The sequence below is a fragment of the Mytilus galloprovincialis genome, chromosome 12 (assembly GCF_965363235.1).
Source record: "Mytilus galloprovincialis chromosome 12, xbMytGall1.hap1.1, whole genome shotgun sequence".
NCBI lineage: Eukaryota > Metazoa > Mollusca > Bivalvia > Mytilida > Mytilidae > Mytilus > Mytilus galloprovincialis.
The window spans coordinates 55,827,574-55,850,199 of record NC_134849.1 but is presented as its reverse complement, the minus strand read 5'-3'; the positions used below and the strand labels follow the sequence as shown (position 1 = coordinate 55,850,199).

The following is a 22,626-nucleotide window of genomic DNA, read 5'->3' as shown; positions in this document are numbered from 1 at the left end:
CACAACCAATATTAAAGTATAAAATGAATTTAATGACACTAATAGGATGTTTTCATGTACTATGTGAAAACTTCAAAATAATCGTCAACTAGCTGAGTACTACATGGGTATGATTTCTAGTGTTAAAGAAACTGAATATTTTATCAATACCTTTATGATAAATTAGAAAGACTACACAAGTTATATGTATATATATATATAGATCATGCATTTACAAATATACAGTTACACAAAGATAAATTTTCAGCAATGTAAACATGTTTTTATTCATAATCAGCTACACATGACCTAAAAAGAACATTTCTACCTCCCATCAAAAACTGATAACTTGTTTTAAACGTCAATTCAAAAATTATTTCTTGCATTTATTACTTTAATTTTTACACAAGCCATACATGTAGTAATATTGCTGAAAATTCAATAAAACCAAGAAATTAGCATACACACACACACAAGTCAAATGTTACATTAACAGACAGTATAGTGGTATTTGAAGGGGAGGTAATTCACCAAGCTACTTACATATACGACATTCTTTAAATAGTAAAATTAAAATAAGCATAATATATTGTGAAAAGAAAAAAAAAGGGAAAAGCATGTGTATACATTGTATATGGTATATATATAAAAAAAAAAAACATTTAAAGCTGATCTTTGAATACAAAAAAGTGTACTAAATCTTCTAACAAAAATAAGCTGCAGGTATAAAAAAAAAAAAAAAAAAAATTTGTATAAAAAAACTTTGTATAAAAAAACCTTTTAAACATTTAAAACAGATCTTTGAATATTTAAAAAAAAGTGCACTATATCTACTTAAAAACAAAAAAGCTGCAGGTATAAAAAAAAAAACCAGAAAAAGCTTTATTTGTATTTGAAAAAAGTGCACTACAATGTATATCTAATATGCTGCAGGTTAAAAAGAAGGCTTAATGAATTACTTACTGCTCGGAGCAGCTTCTATAGACGAAATCAAAACATTCAATATTTATAGCAGCTAAACAAAAATCAAAAGTAGTCTAAACTGTAAGCATGTGCTCACAATAATCATGCGACAATCTTATGCATTCCATTTTATATACATTCCCGATATATTATTACAAAATTCTGTTATAAACTCATTCATAAACAGAAAAACATCAAAACTATCAATAACTTGTCAAACATTTTATGTCTTTTTGCTAATATTGACACATTGTAAACTTCCTATAAAATCAAATTAATTTAAATACTGTATTGTAGCCTATCATGCCCAGTGTTCCAGCTAGGATTTGAAAATAGAGGGGCGCGTTTTTAAAAAGGGCACTTTAGCGCGTTCTCACTGAAAAAAAATCAAATACTTAATATTACCACATAAAGACATATTTCTTGATGCATGGTGGGTCTAAGATGAATTTGCAACGTGATGCGCTGCGTTGTTCTGTAGAATTATTTTTATTACACTTGTGAAATGAATTGTGCATGTCAGTTTAAAAACTTCACATAAATCTGCAATACAGTCAGGAACAATACTTAACATTTTCTCTGAAGGCCAGCCTGGATTCAAAAGTTTTTACAAGGGCCCTGTAGAATTTTTTTAGGCCTTACCAGGCTTGTTTTTACTGCAGGCAGTATAACCATGTATTTTCAGACTGGTGAACTTTATATATATTTGTAATATTATTGAGAAAAAAAACAAAAAAAAACAGCCCCCCTTTCCATACCCCTAGATGTAAATTATTTTAATAAAAAAAGTATTATCAGTTTCACCCCAAGAAATTATTATAATTTTTCATGAATAAATCTTAGAAGTTGTAATCAAAATGATTTCCAAAATGAAATTCCTACTGTCTATAAATAACAATGAAATGTAACTGTTTCCTGTTAATAAGGGGTTTCCCGAATTTTCCCGCCAAAAAGCACATGGCTTTGAACAATTGTAAACAAAGCATTCAATTTGTGATCATGGATTACAGTTTTAATTAATTTAATTTGGATATAGATATTCAACTTAAGGTACAGTCAAGCAATGTTTTTACTTTCTTCTGGATTAAAACTAGTTTGAAAGATCAGTTTCAAAAATAAAAACATCAAAACAAAAACGATCTGAATTGTGAATATTCAGTGACCCATAAATTTTTTGAACTCTGCTATGGAGGTCAAAGTTACATCATGTTTCATGCATTTTGCGTGTTGACCTATTGGAATGATTCTTTTTAAATGACATAATAAATAACAAATACAATAGAAATGAACACCGTTCACATTTATTTTATAAATTATATTTTGCATCGTCAGGTGTTAAAATAATCAATTTATTTAACTTCGATGTTTGGTGCTTCAGGGTAAAGGGATTAGACAGGGTCGTAAATTTCACCTGATTAAGTAATTGACTCTAATCAATTAGGTGATTATAATCAGGTAACAAGTGTCAACAATTTTAATCTGTTGTCTTAATGAAGTGTGTGTATAAAGAACTCAACAAAATGGCGACGATTTGAGGAAAAAAGATCGTTTTTTAAACTTTTTTTCAAAAGGGCACAGAGGGGCGCAGGGGCGCTTAAAAAAGGCAGAGGGGCGCAAAATTTCGGGGGCGGGGCGCGGCGCCCCTCCATTTCATGCTAGCTGGAACACTGATGCCTATCCCAAGTAAGAATCATGTAATTGTTGCTGTTTATCTTATTTGTGTTTGGTTCTTTGTTTCGTACATAAATCAGGCGGTTAGTGTTTTTGTTTGAATTGTGTTGTTTTTGTCATTTCAGGCCTTTTGAAGCTTCCTATGAGGTATGGTTTTTCTCATTATTGAAACCAATACAGTGACCTTTAGTTGTTAACTTCTTAATCATTTTTGTCTCTGATAAAGATCTCCAGTTATACCACATCTTCTTATTTTTTTAAAATATCAAGTTCTTGTAAACATATAAATAAATAAAATGTTTTCTGATATGCGACCCCCCAACAAATATATATTCCTGACCTACTAACCAAACATTATTTCGTCAACAAATCCTAAACATATCTTTTTGCCATCTTACTTATGGAAACATTTCGTTAATAAATTTATATAACTATAATTTCAACACCTATTAAATATAACCGAAAGCTTATTAAAGTGAACTGTGACCTTTAATTGCTTACCTTTTGGGGAAGTATAGCTTTGCGACTTCTGGACTCATTTCCTCTAAGTTAAGATCATCAAGATATATTCCCTCTAACTCAGGTTTGTTTCGGACATTCCTTGTACTCTTCATGAACTGGAACAACCCTGATGACGATTGCTTCGGGTCTAAAATAATAAATTATCATGTAAAATAACAAATACAACATCATGATTCTTAAGGGGTTCAAATGAATCCAGGATATTTTATTTCTGGAAGAAAACTTTTGATTTTTGAAATATAAAAGTTGAGGAGCTCTTATCCTTTACCCTTATGCTTTTTACAGTTCCTATGACTTACAATTGGTCATAAACTTTATATGCTTGCAAAATTTATTTTATAATCATGTAACCCATGAGTTGCTTGCTTGAAGTTTTATACAACAATTACAATGATTATAAATATATATATAACAAATAGTATATATACTGTGCATGAAAGGTGACAAAATGTTAATAGGAGAGATAACAATTTTATAATATTATGTGGATTACTTCCCTTTGTATATATTAGATAAATCTGAATACCACCAAATTGACAACACACAAGTAATCTGCAAATTTATGAAGTAGACATGTTTTGCCAGCAGTCCTTCATTCATATTAGATAAATGTAACAAGTAAGCAGCCTGGTTGTGCTAGACATAATCTAAGATTCAAGCAAACATATATTACAACTTCTTCCTGCCAAGCTGCTAACTGTCATTCAGTAAGTAGTTTCCAACGAGAGTGTGACAAAATATTTGTTGGACAAACAATAAAGATTTTTGCAATATAGTCCCACTCCAAGTGTGCAAGTGAATTAATACATACCCATTATATGGTCTCTTGGCTCTGTCTCACCAGAAGATGTCGGCACTTCTGTCACAGACTTCCTAGGCAAATCTCCCCATTCCCATAGTGTTGTATCCTCTTCAGTGAAGAATGAGTCTTTTGAATGTCTGTTACATTCTACCTCAGTATCACTCTTAGGGGAGGGTGGTCTGCTTCCAACTGGGCTAAAATAAGAAATTATCAAGTTTTTTTAATATAAGCCTGGACTGTTTCTTCAAGTCAAGACTATTTCGGGATATTTTGAGTATTTAGCTGAATTTGCTGCAATTGACCTTAGATCTGTTTCAAAATAACCTTCTGGTATCCTAAAAATAAACAATTTTAAAAAATGGTGTTAAATGATTTAAATTGTGATGCAAAATTTTGCAGTACCCTTTTTTTTTTGACTTTTTAAGTTATGGCAGATAAATTCGCATACAAGTGTAAATATGTCTATTGTGACACTCTTATTATATGACATTGTGTATTTGACCTACTAACCTACTAACTGGTGACATTTCTGTGTCACTAAATACATGAGAGAATCCATCGTATGATGTAGTGGCCCATTCCCTTGTACGTTCAAACTTATTCTCCTCCACAACAGGGAGGCTAATAGATTTGGACAAGCCAGGAGTAATCCTGGCAAGATTTGCTAATTCTTCGTCGGAAGAAACGTCATCGATCTCAAAGATTTCAGAGTCATCTGTTCTGGATTCAACTTTTGGAGTTTCTGCCTGATTCTTCCTCTTTGTTGATCGTTTCCTTCTTACTTTCCTACTCTGTTCATTTGCCTCTGTCAAACTGTCTTGCCCTGTCTGAAAAGTAAAAATGGACTAAGAATTATTGAACTTAGAAAAAATGGTCGACATCTTAATGTCAAATATCAAAGAAATAAAACTAAGGATTTGAAAATATCCAGTGGATTATCTTTTAATTGAAAATACACGTCATCTCAGCTGGTTGACACCAATCCACTGCTGTGGAAAGCTCACCTATGTCCATTCATATTTAACATAAGATTTTGTAAACATATTGAATACCATAACTTACACTGACTTAACTTGTTTTCTGTTTTTAAGATGGTAGTAAAGAAACAGAATGTTCACTCCAGATGACCATCTAGAAGCCTTTGCCTACTCTATTGTACAGAACCAATATCAATATTCACATGAGCCTTAGTGAATCTAGGACAAGAATATGCTGATGTGATATGAAAATGGAACTGTTTTTTAAATAGATCAACACAAAGAGAATTTTTTTGAACATTTTGAAATGCTGCATACAATTTACAAATACTGCTACCAAAATTTAAAAAACTACTTTTCATTTTTGAAATGCCTATTCTGTTGCAAATTTCACCAAAAAAAATATCATCTCAAAAACTTCTGAATTTCCAATTAAATAGATCATGACAAAGAATCTCTACAAATCACACTAAAATTTCATGTATTTATAATGCTACTTTTTATTATTACACACACCGCTTCATTTTGTTCACTCTCTTCTTGTTCATCTAGGTCTTTGATTTTCTTGATTTTCTTCCTTTTTTCTCCATGTTTCTTCTTCATCTCCATCACTCCCTTTTCCATGAGGTCGACACTAGAGGGCATCGGTGATGTGGCCAAATGAGCCGGAATCTCCTATTAAATAATAACAATATATTACAAATGATGATAAGGTCAACACTAGAGGGCATCGTTGATGTGGCCAAATGAGCCGGAATCTCCTATAAAATAAACAATTAAAAGCATGATAATTTTCAGCGGCATAAATATGCAGTTTTTAATTAGAAAAATTTCTGATAGAAATTCATCAAAGTGACATTTTATAACTTCATTTTTTTTTTTAATTTAAGTTCTACCTCTGGACTCACAATAATGAATAAACATGATAACCATGTCAAAATTATTGATTTTGGTAGACAAATGGTAGATGTTCTACTTTTTAAAAAAATCTGATGTTTATGATACCAAAAATGTACAATTTGTGTGTGCTTATATTCTAAACCAATTAAATTCAAACCAAAAATCCTACAAACAAAACAACTCGAGTTTAAGGTGGTAGACCTTGGATCAGGGAGATAACTCTTTAAATCAGTTATGTGTTTGTTCAAGTCAAGTTTCATCAATGTTTTTTAAGCATTTACCTGAAAAAGATTGGAAATAATCTATGTAACCTAGAAGCTTAGAACACATTTATAAAAATAGCTGACACAAACGTACTGATGATTTTAAGAGTTATTTCCCTTAACCTAGGTCTACCTCCTTAAATCATTGAAAAAAAGTTTTTTAATTCAATTTACAATGATTTAAACCTTTAGCTTCAATTTTGTTTATTGGTAAAAGACATGGCAGACATGAAAATTAAATGAACTTTTCTGTGAGGTCTTTTAATATCTTTCAGAAATCATGTCTACAAGTGTTTTAATTTTGTTTGCTAAAATACATATTTGAACAGTAAACAACTTTTAAAATTTTACTATGTTCTTTGTTCCTACAAACCTCCACATTTTCATCTGTCAGAATCTCTGTAACAAAGAAAGCTTCACCAGATTCTCCCAACTTCATATGCAAATCAATAGCCTCGCCATTTATCTCTATGTCAACCTAAGAATTAAATTAAAAGTATGAGCAATCAACAGACAGACCAGATTCTCCCAACTTCATATGCAAATCAATAGCCTCGCCATTTATCTCTATGTCAACCTAAGAATTAAATTAAAAGTATGAGCAATCAACAGACAGACCAGATTCTCCCAACTTCATATGCAAATCAATAGCCTCGCCATTTATCTCTATGTCAACCTAAGAATTAAATAAAAGTATGAGTAACTAACCAACAGATGGTCATCTTGTGTAAATTCTAAGAAATACTGTGGATTCATTATTATTCGTTGGATACCAACTTTCGTGGTTTTCGTGGGTACAGGTGAACCACGAATTCAAATGTTCAACGAATACACTTATTAAATAGGTTTTGTATACAGAGATTGGCAAAACCACGAAATTAAATAGCCACGAATATGCAAAATTTCAGCAATCCACGAAAATTGATACCCACGAAAATAAATGAATCCACAGTAACAGTAATAGCAATCTGAGAGATTTGAAATAAATCGTCGCCTTTGACCTTGTTGTCAGGTAGACTTAACTTAATACTGTATGTTATATATATCATATCATCCATCATCTTGTGTAAATTCTAAGCAATAACAGTAATAGCAATCTGAGAGATTTGAAATAAATCGTCGCCTTTGATCTTGTTGTCAGGTAGACTTAACTTAATACTGTATGTTATATATATCATATCATCCATCATCTTGTGTAAATTGTAAGAAATAACAGTAATAGCAATCTGAGAGATTTGAAATAAATCATCGCCTTTGACCTTGTTGTCAGGTAGACTTAAGGAGGTAGACCTAGGTTAAGGGAAATAACTCTTAAAATTATCAGTACGTTTGTGTCAGCCATTTTCATAAATATATTCTAAGCTTCTAGGTTACATAGATTATTTCCAATCTGTTTCAGGTAAATGCTTAAAAAATATTGATGAAACTTGACTTTAACAAACACATAACTGATTTAAAGAGTTGTCTCCCTGAACAAAGGTCTACCACCTTAACTTAATACTGTATGTTATATATATCATATCATCCATCATTTTTCCATTGTGATCTTTAAACATTTGTTAAAGGAGTTTCTATCATCAGGATCATGTATACACTAGTAATATTTTGGAGCCCTTTATAGATTGCTGTTCGGTGTCTGTCAAGGCTCTGTGTTGAAGGCTGTACTTAGACCTATAATGGTTTACTTTTATAAATTCTGACTTGGATGGAGATTTGTCTCATTGGCACTCATATTTCATCTTCTTATATCTATGTAAAGAGTATTAAGCTGGTCTTGTAAATAATTTGGAAAGATTTGTACAAAAAGTGGATTTTTTTTTAACTTCTCTGCAGACTGAATGCAAAAAAACTGTGGATTCTTTTATTTTCGTTTGTATCAATTTTTATAGATTAAGGAAAAATTGTATTCCATATTTAATCATTTGATTTTGTAGTTTTACATTGAAGTCTGCATTAAAATCTTGACAAACTTTGTATTTTATTGAACATTTAAATTAATGAAATCAATGAAATCCACGAAAATTGCTTTCCCCTGAATAATAATGTATATTTGGTTTAAACACTGTACTCAATGTACTGGTACCAGTACAATCTTACAATCAGTAACCAGGTTAAAGATAACCCATATCATTCTAATTTCTACATGTTCTAAAAACAGACCAATTTGTTTGTGTAGTCTCTAACTGGGTCAAAAACAAAGAATAAAATAGATTTCACTGTCACAAGATTTATATGTCAATGAGACAGCACTAAACACAAGTCAAATTTGTAGGTGTTTAAGTATCGAGCACTTAAAGCTTCCTTTATGGAAATATATATATGTAAGAGTAGTTTTTCCATCATTGTTTAAGTGTGATCTTTTTACATACATATATCTCAATATTGTATGTGCTTTAATAAATAAATGTACATTTTTTGATGTGATTGGTGCCAGATGTGGAGCAGAATTTGCTTACCCTTTTGGAGCACCTAAGATCACACTCATTTTTAGTGTAGTTTGTCTTGCTCATGTTTTACTTTTCTAAATTAGCATTGTTAACTGTTGTGTATCATTTTGTATAGTCCTTTTGTAGTTTTTTCATTTTGATTTTCTGTTATTATTAAAAGGTGTGTAAAACATTGATATATATTGCACATTACATACACTCACACATATACCATGTTTCATATATTCAAAACATTTTTAATAATTCTGTCAATCAAAAAAATTCACCAATTTTAATCAAAATTACACACTCAATAAGATTAAGACATTAATATCTGTTTTCAGAGTGAGGCTGTGGTTTGTTTAACTATGCACTATCCCTGATTCCTGTACATTTTGTTTTTTCCTGTTATTTTTTTTATACATGTATCATTTGTTTATTATTACAAGTATTAATCATCGAACTCACCACTTTCTCTCTAGCTCGAATGACCCCAAGTTTACCAAATCTAACGTGGAACGGTGACGATTTGAATCCCCCATCTTCCTGTTCGACAATAATGACATCTATAGCACCTGTTAACGTTGCTGCATTGATTTCATTGTAAAATCCTTTGACGTTAGAAAAAAGTTTTCCGACATAACTGAAATAACTCATGCTGGGTTATCTTCCCTTACATGGTAGACATTTCAGTGTGTGTGCTCAGGATGTCTTTAAAATTTGTTGAAAATTTCTTTTTCCAAAACCTGCGAATAAATGTGAAATAACTTTTAAAAGATGATTCAGATTAAAGTTTCATATTTTATAGCCATGGTTAATCAGGGTTCTCACTAAGGTGTCCTGGACTCATGAAAATCTGTCTGGACTCACCATTACAAAACTGGCGAGTCCAAAGATGCATCAAGATCAAAATATTTTGTATAAACTGAACACACGTATCATCATTTATATAGCAAAATTTTAAACGTAATCTGAATTTAATGTCATTTCATTGCTCTATTAGGTCATAAAGACTAAAATAATAAATTATATTCGCAATAAAATATCTTTTTCTTACTGTTTGACTCATCAGAGTCACCACGGCCAACAATGGTGAGTGCCTAGACTCGCTTTTAAAAATCTTAGTAAGAATGCTGCCTATTATAAATAACTACACAGTATGGCTTTTGCTAATAGTTGACATAATGACATCATGGTAAAAATAAATATTTATTCAAAGGCAACTGGCTAGATTAAATCTGATTTAACCCACCATATTTTTTTGCTTGTCATGCTTGTTCAGGATATAAGATGGTCACAAGCCATGATTAAATAATCTTAAAATCTCATGATTGTCAGTCTTATAAATATATGATTGCAATTAGCTCTATATATACATGTATGTTTTTTACCATGTTATGTCATGAATGTTGTTGCCATGATCTTTTGGTTTATGGGGGTTTGAATAACAACACCTCAGAGTTCATTGCACCTACAACGAAGTGACCTAATTTTATTTCCATACAAGTCTTTTAAACAGTAATTTAAAAACCTTCAGTAATGAATTGATTTTCGTTTTACTATTGGCATTGTGTACATATGTAGGGCAGACAGGTACATGACCATAACATGCATAACAGCCAATAGAATAAGAATTTTCAGTGATAAAAGTTTGACTGATATATTTCACAATATTGCTTCAATTACAACCTTGTCATAAGAAAATGTAAGATATACAGTGATATATATCTAAACAAAGTGACCCAATTTTATTTCCATACAAGTCTGTTAAACAGTCATTTAAAAGTATGAATTGATTTTTTTTTTAATTTTATAATACTGGCATTTACTTGGCAGACATTGCAGTTAGAATTTATATAAGAATTTTCAGGGATAATAAAGTTTACTGATATTTCTATACATGTAATATTACATGTACTTAAACAGGATATAATAAAACTTCATCTGTAACTAAACAATGGTAAAAGTACAAATTGTTTAATGTTATTGACATTTTTCTTTTGAATAATATTAACATACATACATACTTATCTGCTCATCTCTTTGAAATAACTATAAATAGCTATTAATAAAATGTTTTGTGACTATTTTGACTTTGATGAAATACTACAAATTACCTGGAAATTATTGAACCAAAACCTACTTCCAACCGTATTTTTTTTAAATGACTAAACCTTGTAAGAATAAATGGAGATTTATTAACTGATTGGTGTTTAATGCCACTTTCAGCATTATGGTGCTATTTAGTGGTGGTCAGTTTTAATGGGTGGAGGTAGCCAGAGTGCCTGGAGAGATTTAGCCATTTTAATACGGGGGGTTCCCAACCCAGGACAAAGGGGGGGGTTACAACCACATTTCCTCATTCAAATGCATTGATCGTCCAAAAAAAAAAGGGGGGGGTCCAATCCCTAGATCTGCCACTGGGAGGCCTCCTAAATGGACATGTGTGGTATATATATATATTCATGCATGTCGATTGAGACAGCAACCCAACACAAAACAAATAACAAAAGACTGACTAGGGGCTATACAATAAAGACTGTATATATATATTTGATTTAAATAACTTATAAACTAATAGATAGAATGTTTCACTGTACAATATCTAAATACCTAAATATAGACATCAAACTTGTAGCTAGAGGGGGGTTGGAGGGGTTTGGAAAAATTTGGAAAAATTCCATTCTAAAAACAAATAACTACTAGGGAAATACTATAAGATTTAAAATATAGATTACCTTTTGAAGTTGGACTACTAAAGTCAGAGTGTCAAATTCAAAATAACCCCCCTTAGTAACATCCTGGCTACGGGCCTTAACATGATGATTAACTGTGAAAGAATCATCGTTATTTCACTGCTTTAATAACAGGTTACATTGTACATTGTAGGCTTCATACCTGCATATTAAGCTTGTTAAAAATTCATAAAATTTAAATATAGCCCCAATTTCAATGGATTATCTTTTCAGTTCGATGATCGTGTCCGGGTTGAATAGATTTCCAAGAAAATTTCAGACATTGTTTGGTTCAGAGAATATTTTTATGTTACTAAATATATGAGAAATCTTTGGTACTACATTATGATTTCTTTTAAATAAATGTAAATCAGGTATATGGTACATTTTATGATATTTTTTTAAACGAATAAGGTTAAGAAGTAAACAATTAATTTTGGCTCACACTTAAACAAGTTTTTAATTTTTTAAATCATTATCTGACACAGTTAATCACAAGTTTAAATCCCAATGAACCCAGTCATGCCAGTGCAGATAACCTTCCTTATGTCCTTACGATATAAATGGTGTCAGACTGCAAGCGGAATTTTTTATCCAGATTTGATGTTTTTCTTCTGCTGTGAGACAGAGGCTGGGTATTTTTTTTTTTGCCTTCAGGTGCAACCTTATCAAACACTTTAGCAACTGTACCAGAGATAGATGTAGGAAGATGTGGTGTGAGTGCCAATGAGACAACTCTCCATCAAATAACTATTTAAAAAAAAGTAAACCATTATAGGTCAATGTACCGCCTTCAACATGGAGCCTTGGCTCACACCGAACAACAAGCTATAAAGGGCCCCAAAATTACTAGTGTAAAACCATTCAAACGGGAAAACCAACGGTCTAATCTATATAAAAAAAAACGAGAAACGAGAAACATGTATAAATTACTTTGTTAACTACTCATCTTTAAGTTTTTGGCAAGTGACCGTGTTATTATCTTGTCCAAGTTTTATTCTTGCTATACAAATATTTCTTAGTTGTCAATATTGACACTATATTATTTCATCAGGTTATAAATGTTATTTTTTTATCATGGAGATTCCCAAAAAATGTCTCCTAGCCTGACTCGGCTGTGTCATATACTGTCTAAGATTGATATTGATCTGCATTATAACTGTGTAGGAATACAGAATATTGACAGATTATTTACCCATATAAATTAATTAGTCAAGACAAGACAAGACATTAATTCCATTTACAAATGTATTACAATTATTAATTAGATGTGGTATGATTTTCATAATTTAAATATGCCTGAAAGCTGGCCATGGTCATGACAGGTAAATTTTGGTTCTATCAGATAAGTACAGATTTTCTTGCTGTGTTAATTGAAGACCTATTGGTGGCCTTCAACTGTTTTCTGCTCTTTGGTTGGGTTGTTGTCTCATTGACACATTCACCATTTATATTTTCAACTTTATTGCCAATTGTCTGATCAAAGGTCAAACATTTTTTCCCAATTGTTCTGTAGACTAGTTGTGTCACAGATCTTCAGAAATTAGGCAGGCAAATGGACTATTTTCATAATACAAATATCATGTCAGAATATAATACCAACTATTGACTCTGGTTTCTATAATTTTTCAACATGTTAATTATTGTTTTATATCTTGTTACATAATATTTAGCAAAATTGTTCATTACCCTTAGAACCAGATGAGGGGGGATAGGAGGGGTCATGATCCCGAAATCCCGGGCTTAAAAACATGAAATCCTGAGGTCCCGAATTTAAATAAATAAAAATCCCGGATCCCGAAATTTGAAAAAAAGAATTCCCGGATCCCGAAATCCCGAGCTTAAAAACACCCGATCCTGGAGTCCCGATAAAGGTCCAATCCCCCCTCACCAGATGCATGTCTCAGACACAAAGTTCAAACTTTAGATAAGACTGACATACATAAATATAAGTGGAATAATTTGGTCTTTATAAAAAAAAACTTTTTAAGAATTTTAAAACATCTACAATAGGCTACTTGCCAATTCCCGTAATTGACCCTGTAATTAGAGATCCCTTTTTTAGTTGTCTCCCTTATGAGGGACATTAATTTTTATTTACAATGGAGAGCCAGCAGAAAGAGCAAATTTACCTGTGCGTAATGTGAGTAATCTTTAAGGTTTTTTAATCTTATAATTACATTAATTTGTTGTTCAGCTAAATACTTTTGACATCAGAAATTATTTTAATGAAAAACTAGTTAAACCGACAATTCTTCACTTTCAATTCATCATGCTTTGCATTGGAAAATGCAAATTTCGTCCAGTATGGAACCAGTCAACGATTGATAAAGGGAAGTAATTTGCTTAAAAAAGTGTGTAATAACAGAATCAAATCGGTAATTGGCAAATGGACTATTAGGAGACATTTACTTTACCACTTATCATTTTTTACTATCTAATGCTATATAGTTTATTACAATACATGTTATACAAAATGTACATTTTACTAAAGAGTAGCACCAAGCGCGTACCAAGACAAATTTGATGATTTTAACATGCCAAAATTTGACATAAACATAATTATCAAATTTTCAAGGGGCAGGGGTTATTCAAAAGATTATCATTGACATTTATCTGTCTAATAAGTTAAAAACTATTTTTACATGGACATGATGGATAAAACATACAGACATCCATGGAATGCAAACTAGAATTTCTAATACATGTACAAGTAGGTATGTTTACAATTGTAAGTAGGTCAACTGTTTTCAACAATTAAATTCCTGTAATTCAATTGTCATGGACTAAATGTTCCAATTATAAAAGCATTCATAATCAAGTTCTATATTTTTCTACATCATGTCACATTGATATTTTATCTCTTTTGGAAGAGGACCAACATAAACAATGATAAACAGATAAATATGCTTTTTTGATGAATTGCCAATTTCAAGTGCATTAGAACAACATTAAAGTATGTTATTGTAAAATATATGAATCTTTGCATAGATTTGATGACGATATATAAATGTTCACTTACTCACATATAATGATATATACAGTTTCTGAATTCTATGTTCTTATCCAGCTACTAGCTAGTGTTCAAAGCCCAGACTCCCAAACATGAACACAAACATGTAACAGACACATGTACTTTCACCTTATGATGGCTTATCACCTGTTTGTCTATTGGTAATCACAAAGCTAATTGTTATAGTCTAGTTATTATGTTCGGTTACGTCAAACACCCATATACAATACACGAGTGATAGAAACAGTGTAGTCAAGCCCGAGGGTCAATATCCGTGTGGTCAAACACCGGTATCATTAAAAACTCTATTTATTTTTTTCTGCATGCACTTACCAAGTATTTCCTTAAGTTCAGTCCTTTAATGTGGCCTTAAATATCCGATGAGATCAATTGTATAATATTTGTACTGTATTCCCCCAAAGATAATGTTCTTTATTTTGCGAAGAGACTGAAGAAAACCTAAATTTTGACGTCTGAATGAATGGCGGATCATGTGGAGGTGGGGTTAAAGTTCACACAGAAAATATAACGTTCTGATTGGTGGATGTCAAAGGTACGATATCGTATTGATTATGAATAATGTAAAAGCAATACACATAACCTTATTTAAAAGAAAATTAACAAGTACTATTTATAGTAAAATGACAATTATCACATGAGCCATACCGGAACTATTTAAACATATTTTGAAAAAAAATAAAGTTGTGTAATAATTGATTTTCAGTAAAACATTTCAACTTTTTTGTTTGATAAATATTTAGCTTCTAGCTGCTTTAAAATGTACCTTAAATATTATTTTCACTGATATATATGGTATCACTGAAGCCTGTCTTGAGCGGGTCCACCTCCAATATATAATCTTATACATATATATGCCGTCAGTTACCCCCCCCCCCCCCGGCCCCCCTCCTTTTCAAGTTATGAAAATTTCCAAGAGGTCGTCCGATTTGAACGCATCATAAAAGTTTTTGCCCCGTATATGTTAAGGACCTTATTGTTACTTTAATATGACAACCAGCAAATAAAAGCATTGCTCCTTTTGCATTGTTTTGCGTTTGGTGTTTTCAAGCCCGACTTGAAATTTTGTTTCGTGAATTTGACGCAATATCACTTCTCACTTCTTTATCATGACACCAGCAACATGTAATATGTCTCCGTAATTACTGGTCAGATTAATAGTAATTACAACGGATAAATCTTGAAATATAGACTCAATATAATTAAAACATAGATCTCTGATTTCGTTTTCCTCGTATATCATGTCATAATTTGATACGAGCAGGCGAGTTAAGATAGTAGGCTATTAAAATTGTAAGTCACTTTGGATGAGGAGTATAATTACTATCAAATGAAATCAATGTAACCGCAAGTAAACACGTTTTTTACTAATAAATAAAACATTGATACATTCAGTCTAATTAAAAAAAAATAGAATTTAGATATAAAAAGATGTGATATGAGTGCCAAAGAGTGCCAATGAGACAACTCTCCATCCAAGTCACATTTTTACTCCATATGGCATTGTATGGAGTGTAACGAAATCAGATTTCTGGTATATTCGTATTTGACTGTGATAACATTCAACTCTAAATAGATATAGGAAGATGTGATATGAGTGCCAATGAGACAACTCTCCATCCAGATAACAATTTATAAAAGTAAACCATTATAGTTCAAGGTACGGCCTTCAGCACGGAGTCTTGGCTCACACCGAAAAGCAAGTTATAAAGTGACCCCAAAATTAGTAATGTAAAATCATTTAAACGGGAAAATGGTCTAATCTAAATAAAAAAAACTATAAGTATAAAGTAATGCATTTATTATATATTAAGTTCGATGATGTCAGGTCTTTCTTTAGAAACACTTTCTATTCAGTCTTTTATATACTCAAGTAAGCAAACCCTGAGCTAGATCTTTAAAAAAAAAAAAAAAAAAAAAAAAAAAAAAAAAAGGGAGCCCGATACCTCTTTTCCGCCGGACTGATCTGTGCTTATCAAATAAAACAATCAATGTTTTGAAGGACTGAAACCTATCAATATGTCCTTGTTTTAATCCGATTACATTTATATAACCCGGTCAATACAGATGATAACATCACGTTACATTCTGAACTTTGGTGACCCTTAGGTATTAAATAAATGTCACATGATTATCAATATGTTATTACAAAACACGACCTTGCATTAGTCCATCTGTTGAATTCTAAGAAAGAGTAAATAACGGTAAAACCAATCATATTGTCCGACCATGGCAAACAGACGGACGGACATCGTATCAGATATTGAATGGTTGAGTAGTCAATAACGCAATGATGAGTAGATAGACTTGCACTATATTTTTTTTAATTTAATTTTAAATTTATTTTGGCTATAAGATCTCGATGCTTTCTTAATTCAATCTGCAATCATTGCATGAGGGTCTGCATATAGATGGGCTTTACAGAAAAGTAAAGACTTGTAAAAGAAAAATGCAAACAAATATAAAGAAGAGAACAAATATGCCGACAAATCAACAACAAAGAATAATGGTACCTACAAACAATACTGAGAAAATATGGCACTATTTCAAATAAAGACGTTCTTGAATGTAACCAACCATTCATTTGGTGGATAAAACATATGATATTAATAATAAAATGGTTAATTTTGAAGAAAAGACAGTACAAGAAATGGGGATAAAAACGACTTATATGGAAGAAAAGACAGTACAAGAAATGGGGATAAAAAAGACTTATATGGAAGTGAAGATAGTACAAGAAATTGGGATAAAAACGAATAATATAGAAGAAAGACAGTAGAAGAAATGCATTTGGACAAAACTCGAAAAAGGTAAAACGAACAAACAAACAGTACATATGAACCGTGACTCATTGAAAAGCAAGGGTTGCAAACATCCAAAGAGAACCATAGATGAAATACATCTATGAGAGAACATATACCCAGGTGCTTCAACATATGTTCCAATCTTGTTGTTGGAAAGGTGTAACTGGAGTTACAAGCCTGCAGTTATATTTTATATAAGAAACATGACAGTGTTTACCTGTATGTTATTAAGATGTAAGACAAACAAGAATATTTCCGAAATAAGTATATATGTACTAAATGCAAATATTTTAAAATATTTCAATAAACGTATTAATAATTAGTTCATAATGTGTTACATTATCTGAAATAGTATTCAACCTGCATATTAATTAAGCAGGTAACCATTAAGCTAGATATATTTATAAATATTATGATTTAGAAAAAATATCGTTCGGACAATGAACTTGTAAAATATTTACTACAGTGGAAAATATTTAACGCGCAGACAATTACAAAATAAAATGGATCAATCAATAAACATGTATATTTTAGCATCATACCTGGTTCTCTATTAGCCGGTAGAACTCTCACGTGTATTGACCGGTGGCTCGGGTTAATATGACACAAACATAAACTATAAAATGTGGGCATGTCAGTTCTTAACCAATGAAAATGCTGGATTTAGGGGGTGTTGTCACAGTCAACATATACACAAACTGTTTATAAGAATCGTACTAACCCAGTCACCTAATTCCACAACTGACCTGGAATCAGGACAAACAAGAACATATCAACGGAAAAATACATAAACATTATAATGTTTTTGTACAAAAGAAAATAAAACACAGTGGTTATGCAAGTTATATAAATTTGCAATTGTTTCTAATATTATAGATTTACGGTGAAATAATGAAAATATCAATAATCATCATAATTATACTGAATACTTAATTTAAGTATCAATCCACTGTCCACGATCGAGGCACGATAAAAAAGACATTAATTGTGATTTAAGCATAGATGAAAACAAACAGGAATCTTCTAAACTTACAGTTTCTTGCGTAAAGTCTTCACAATGGGTCAATGTTGATTTATTTTATAATTTCAATGTGCAAAATTTAATACGACTTTATAGGTGCACATTCTTTAACTATACTGAAAGGGGTAGACATCTTTAATATACTCAACTGACCAGGAAAATTAAAGAGGGGGCAAGGGGGTCCCAATAACAGCAAAACAGCAAATTGATTTGGCTTATAACAGATAACAAGGAATTAAAATGGACAAAAACAGATAACAGTAAATGAAATATTAAAATAAGTCGAGTCCTTGACAAATCCAGTATTTCTCATTACGGGTATAATCCTTTGTAATGAATTCCATTTTCTATGAACATGGTTTTTAGAATTATGTATCTAAATATGTATTTGGTATATTCTTGTCCGTCTGTCGTCAACATGTCGGACATTAACTCAAACACTCTTTAACCAATTTACATAAAACTTTGGGAAATTGTTTATATCTATTGACGTGAGCTCGATATCGTCTTTTATAAATTTTAGATTTTAAGTTTCTGAGTAATGGGGTTTTATTCAATAAAAATGGTGTTTTTTCAGTTTTCTGATAATATCTCAAAAATCCTTTCACAAATTTGCAAGGAATTTTGGTGAATTGTTTATATCTATTGACATGGACTCCCTTTTAATTTTTATAAATTTTAGATTTTATATTTCCGAGTTAAGGGGTTATTAATTAAAAAAAAAAGGGGGGGTTCTTGTTTTCGGACATTAACACAAAAACGTTTTCAGCAGTAAGTTCTCATGAAACTTTGCTGAATTGTTTATATCTATTGTTGCAAGCAACCTTTCGATTTATTTTTCTCGATTTTATGTTATTCAGTTAAGGGGTTGATTCATTAAAAAAGATGGTATTTTCCAGTTTTCGGACAATAACTCAAAAGTGTTTTCAGTAATTCTCATGAAACTTTGGTTTATTGTTTATATACATGATATATATTGACTGATTTTTATAAACATCTGATATGACATTGAGAAGTTATTGCATATTTCAAAAAGGTGAAGGGCGTATCATGCGCTCATGGCGTAGCTGTTTATTTGTTATAGTATACTTTTTCAGATTATTTTTTTTGTACAGTTATAGAAACTCACACATGCTTGTAATTTAAATAGTGAGCAATAAAATTGAGAATGAAAATGAGGAATATGTCAAAGAGACAAAAAAGATATCTAGTAAAAATTCAAGGGCAGTTATGGTATCAAAGTAGGTCCAATTGACATAGTTCTTGTGTTTGTTTGCTACTAAAAAATGACCTAAAAGAGTTTGAATATATATATTCGCATTCTGACTTTTTAAATGCCCATTTAATGAGGTGTGTGATTTTTTTCTGAATAAGACTATGAGGCAAAGTTGTATATAGGGTAGAAAAATCAAAAGCCCCAATTATAAGCATGCAATTTATCAAGTACCTCGAACCAATTTTGACACACCAAAAGTAATTTATTCCACTATTTTCAAAGGCCTTATTTGAATAATTTTTTATCAGGTTTTTGATTGTACCAAGTCTACTAATAAGTAGAATACATAGTTTAGTAGTGGAACGATGGTTTCAACGAAATAAATCTTTGTTTGTAATGAGGTATGTGCAGCTTCGGAACCTAGTACATGGTGGGAACTTTCATTGTACAATGTATTTGGTTCTGCTATGAAAAGAGCTGAGTCTATGTACTATATAATATAAAAGGTTAAGTGGTTGTAAGGACCTATGCCTTAATTGAGATCCTTGTCAGATATTCCTGGCCATATGTTTTTTCTTTTTGTCATATTAAGAATTGTTCTAATTTAATATGTTCGTTCGTGACTGTCAAAAAAATTCTAACATTCCAATTTTCAATAACAGTTAACAGCAAATACATTATCATAATAACAGATAACAAAAAGACTAAAAGCCCAATAACAGCTAACAAAGAATAAGACAATAACAGATAACAGCAAATATATTTTCAGAATAACAGATAACAAAGAATTAAAATGCCCCATAACAGCATAACAGCTAAACCCCTTGCCCCCCTCATTAAAGATCAATTAACATTTCTTAAAATTGTTTATTCTTATAAGTCTGGTATTTACCAAACTTCATGGAGAGAACAATTTTATTAAGCCCATTTTTAAGAGTGGGTGTTTTAATGATCCATCTAATTAGAGGTATACATGGTATATATATCATTGTATATAGCCCTTTCATTTTTTTCTTAAAGTTTTATATAGCAGATTAGAAAAAGTATCTTGAAGGAAATAAACTTATTTGTCGAGAGCAAATTGGATTCAAAGTGAAGTCGAACAAGTGATCATGTTTTAACTCTCAAAACTATAATATTGATAAAGCATGCATTTAAATAATTAACAAAGAAATATGCCTGTTTCATCGATTTTAGGAAGGCATTTGATACAATTAACAGAAGTGCCCTCTTTTACAAGTCTGGGTAACTTTTGTATTTGCTTGCCAGTCTGCAGACATCGTTTATTTCCGCATCCATTGCAAGAGCCGATAGAAAATCACTGATTTTACAAATTCACTGAAAAATAAAGCACCCACGCCGGACAGAGGATATGTTTATGCTGAAAAATATGGAAGTTGACAATTGAAAACTCCTTAATGCTTGTCATAGATTCGTAGATAGAGTCCATCTGTGTCAATATCAATAAACATGCAGATCACGATATGAAACATAAGTTCTAGTTCCGGTAGTATGCTCAAGTACACATAACTCGTCTAAACATCAACCCAACAATGTTAGATCTGTAAATTTGCTTTCGCAAATTTTTTGTTCTTCCCTCGCCGGGATTCGAAATATATATATGATATACAAGCACTCACAGAGATGTGAGATGTTTGATAAAGTCTGCCCGACAGTCAACTTCCCAACTTCACATCACAATGATTCTATTAGATACGGGCATAACCACGAAAACTAATTAACAATGTCCATTAAACCATAGAAATGAGGTCAGAGAGGTCAGAGTAAGACAAACCCCGCCAAACAGATATGAACATCTTAAAATCATGACATACTAGTATACCAATAAAGCTGCACTTCTGCTTATAGTTTCTGTGCAACAAAATAAACCCAGACCTATTCACCCAAACTTGTCATTTAAAGTTCGTCAAGGTCAAATGAACCTTGACGAATGACATTTTTCATCACATACAATACATATAGATGACACACACAATGTTGAGTGAACCATTCAGGTGTGACATGTCAAACATGCATACCTTGCATGGATCCCATACACCAAATATAGAGCTATCTATTTACTCCAATAAGGGAGAAATTGACGTGAGGCTATACATGTTTTTGATCAGATGCTTGCTGAACCATGATAATGAAATCAAGGACATTGGACCTATGACAGACAGAAACTTGGTAGTAAAAGACATGGAAACCGGGTATATGTCAAAGATAAAACAACACGATCAAAGAACAGAAAACAGTCAAAGACCAACTATGGGTCTTCAAAACAACAAGAAAATCCCTGAGCCCTAAACTAAAATGAATACTAGTTGAGCGAAATAAGACGTCACTCTTATTTCCGAATCAGACAGACAGACAGACAGACAGACAGACAGACAGACAGACATTAATTATATGCTTTTCTTCATTCAATCAAGCAGGTCTCCGTCCTTTCAGCTGAAAGGATGTGCCAAATCAGCTCATGGTTATCCCGCAATCACTAGATATTCTTTGGAAAGCTACATAGCTTACTCTTCCTTTACTGTAACAATACAACACTACGTTTATCCAGCCTATCTATGTTTAATTCTCCACATTTGGATCAGGACTGCATTTACTACCACAACCTGGGAGTATTCCAAAACTTCCTTGAAAAATCCTCCGTCCGTGGCTTTTTGTAATTAACGAAGACTACATTAAGCTTTGTTTAGCAGGATGACAGCTGATAGCTAATGACCTTAAAAGCAGGAGTTATCAACGAATCATCAAGTAAAATAATTTATTCAAGCAATGCTATAACCTGTGTAGCTAGACCACACAAGATCAATGTCCTTGGCCTATTATCAAATAAATATTGATAATTACATTTTGCTTATTGTTGAAATCTGTACAGTGACATAAAGTTGCTAATGGCCACTTCATTTGGAATCCGTTGGATAGTTGTCTCATTGTCAATCATAACACATCTTCTCACTTCTATATAAACCAATGAAAACAAAATAAAACTTTGTTTATTATCATATATTTATTATAAAAATAACAGCCATTAGCACTTACAATTTTACAACTTTATAAATTCATACACGAAAATATATTCTACAGCTTAAAAATTTGAAAGTGTACAAAAATTAATATAATTTGCTTACTAGGTGTACCATTATTCTTTATTAGGCACTGTATCTGTACCATGGTCTAATTGGCCAATTAATAATTATTATAATAGTTATTGCATGAATATTGGTAAATGTTGTCCTGCGTAGATTTGTAAATTGCACAGACCTGCTAGTGCAATATATATTCTTGACGAGAACATATTCAC

At 31.6% G+C, this 22,626-nt stretch overlaps 1 protein-coding gene across 3 annotated transcripts in view; it reads right to left on the bottom strand.

Moving 5' to 3' along the window:
* The window catches only part of LOC143054308 (phosphatidate phosphatase LPIN1-like), a 31,822-nt gene extending 17,077 nt beyond the window's left edge, over nt 1-14,745 (bottom strand). Inside the window, exons 1-8 of one of the 3 annotated variants that reach the window (XM_076227269.1) lie at nt 14,585-14,745; nt 8,972-9,249; nt 6,451-6,555; nt 5,431-5,589; nt 4,448-4,764; nt 3,947-4,131; nt 3,115-3,262; nt 943-957 (exon numbers count right to left, since the gene is read on the bottom strand). In XM_076227269.1, coding sequence (XP_076083384.1) covers nt 943-957; nt 3,115-3,262; nt 3,947-4,131; nt 4,448-4,764; nt 5,431-5,589; nt 6,451-6,555; nt 8,972-9,160 — 1,118 coding nt within the window. In that variant the 5' untranslated portion in view covers nt 9,161-9,249; nt 14,585-14,745. Of the gene's footprint in view, nt 1-522; nt 535-942; nt 958-3,114; nt 3,263-3,946; nt 4,132-4,447; nt 4,765-5,430; nt 5,590-6,450; nt 6,556-8,971; nt 9,250-14,584 lie in introns of all 3 variants that reach the window. The other 2 variants (XM_076227270.1, XM_076227271.1) reach the window with 2 other exon arrangements.
* Between the last annotated feature and the right edge of the window lie 7,881 nt (nt 14,746-22,626).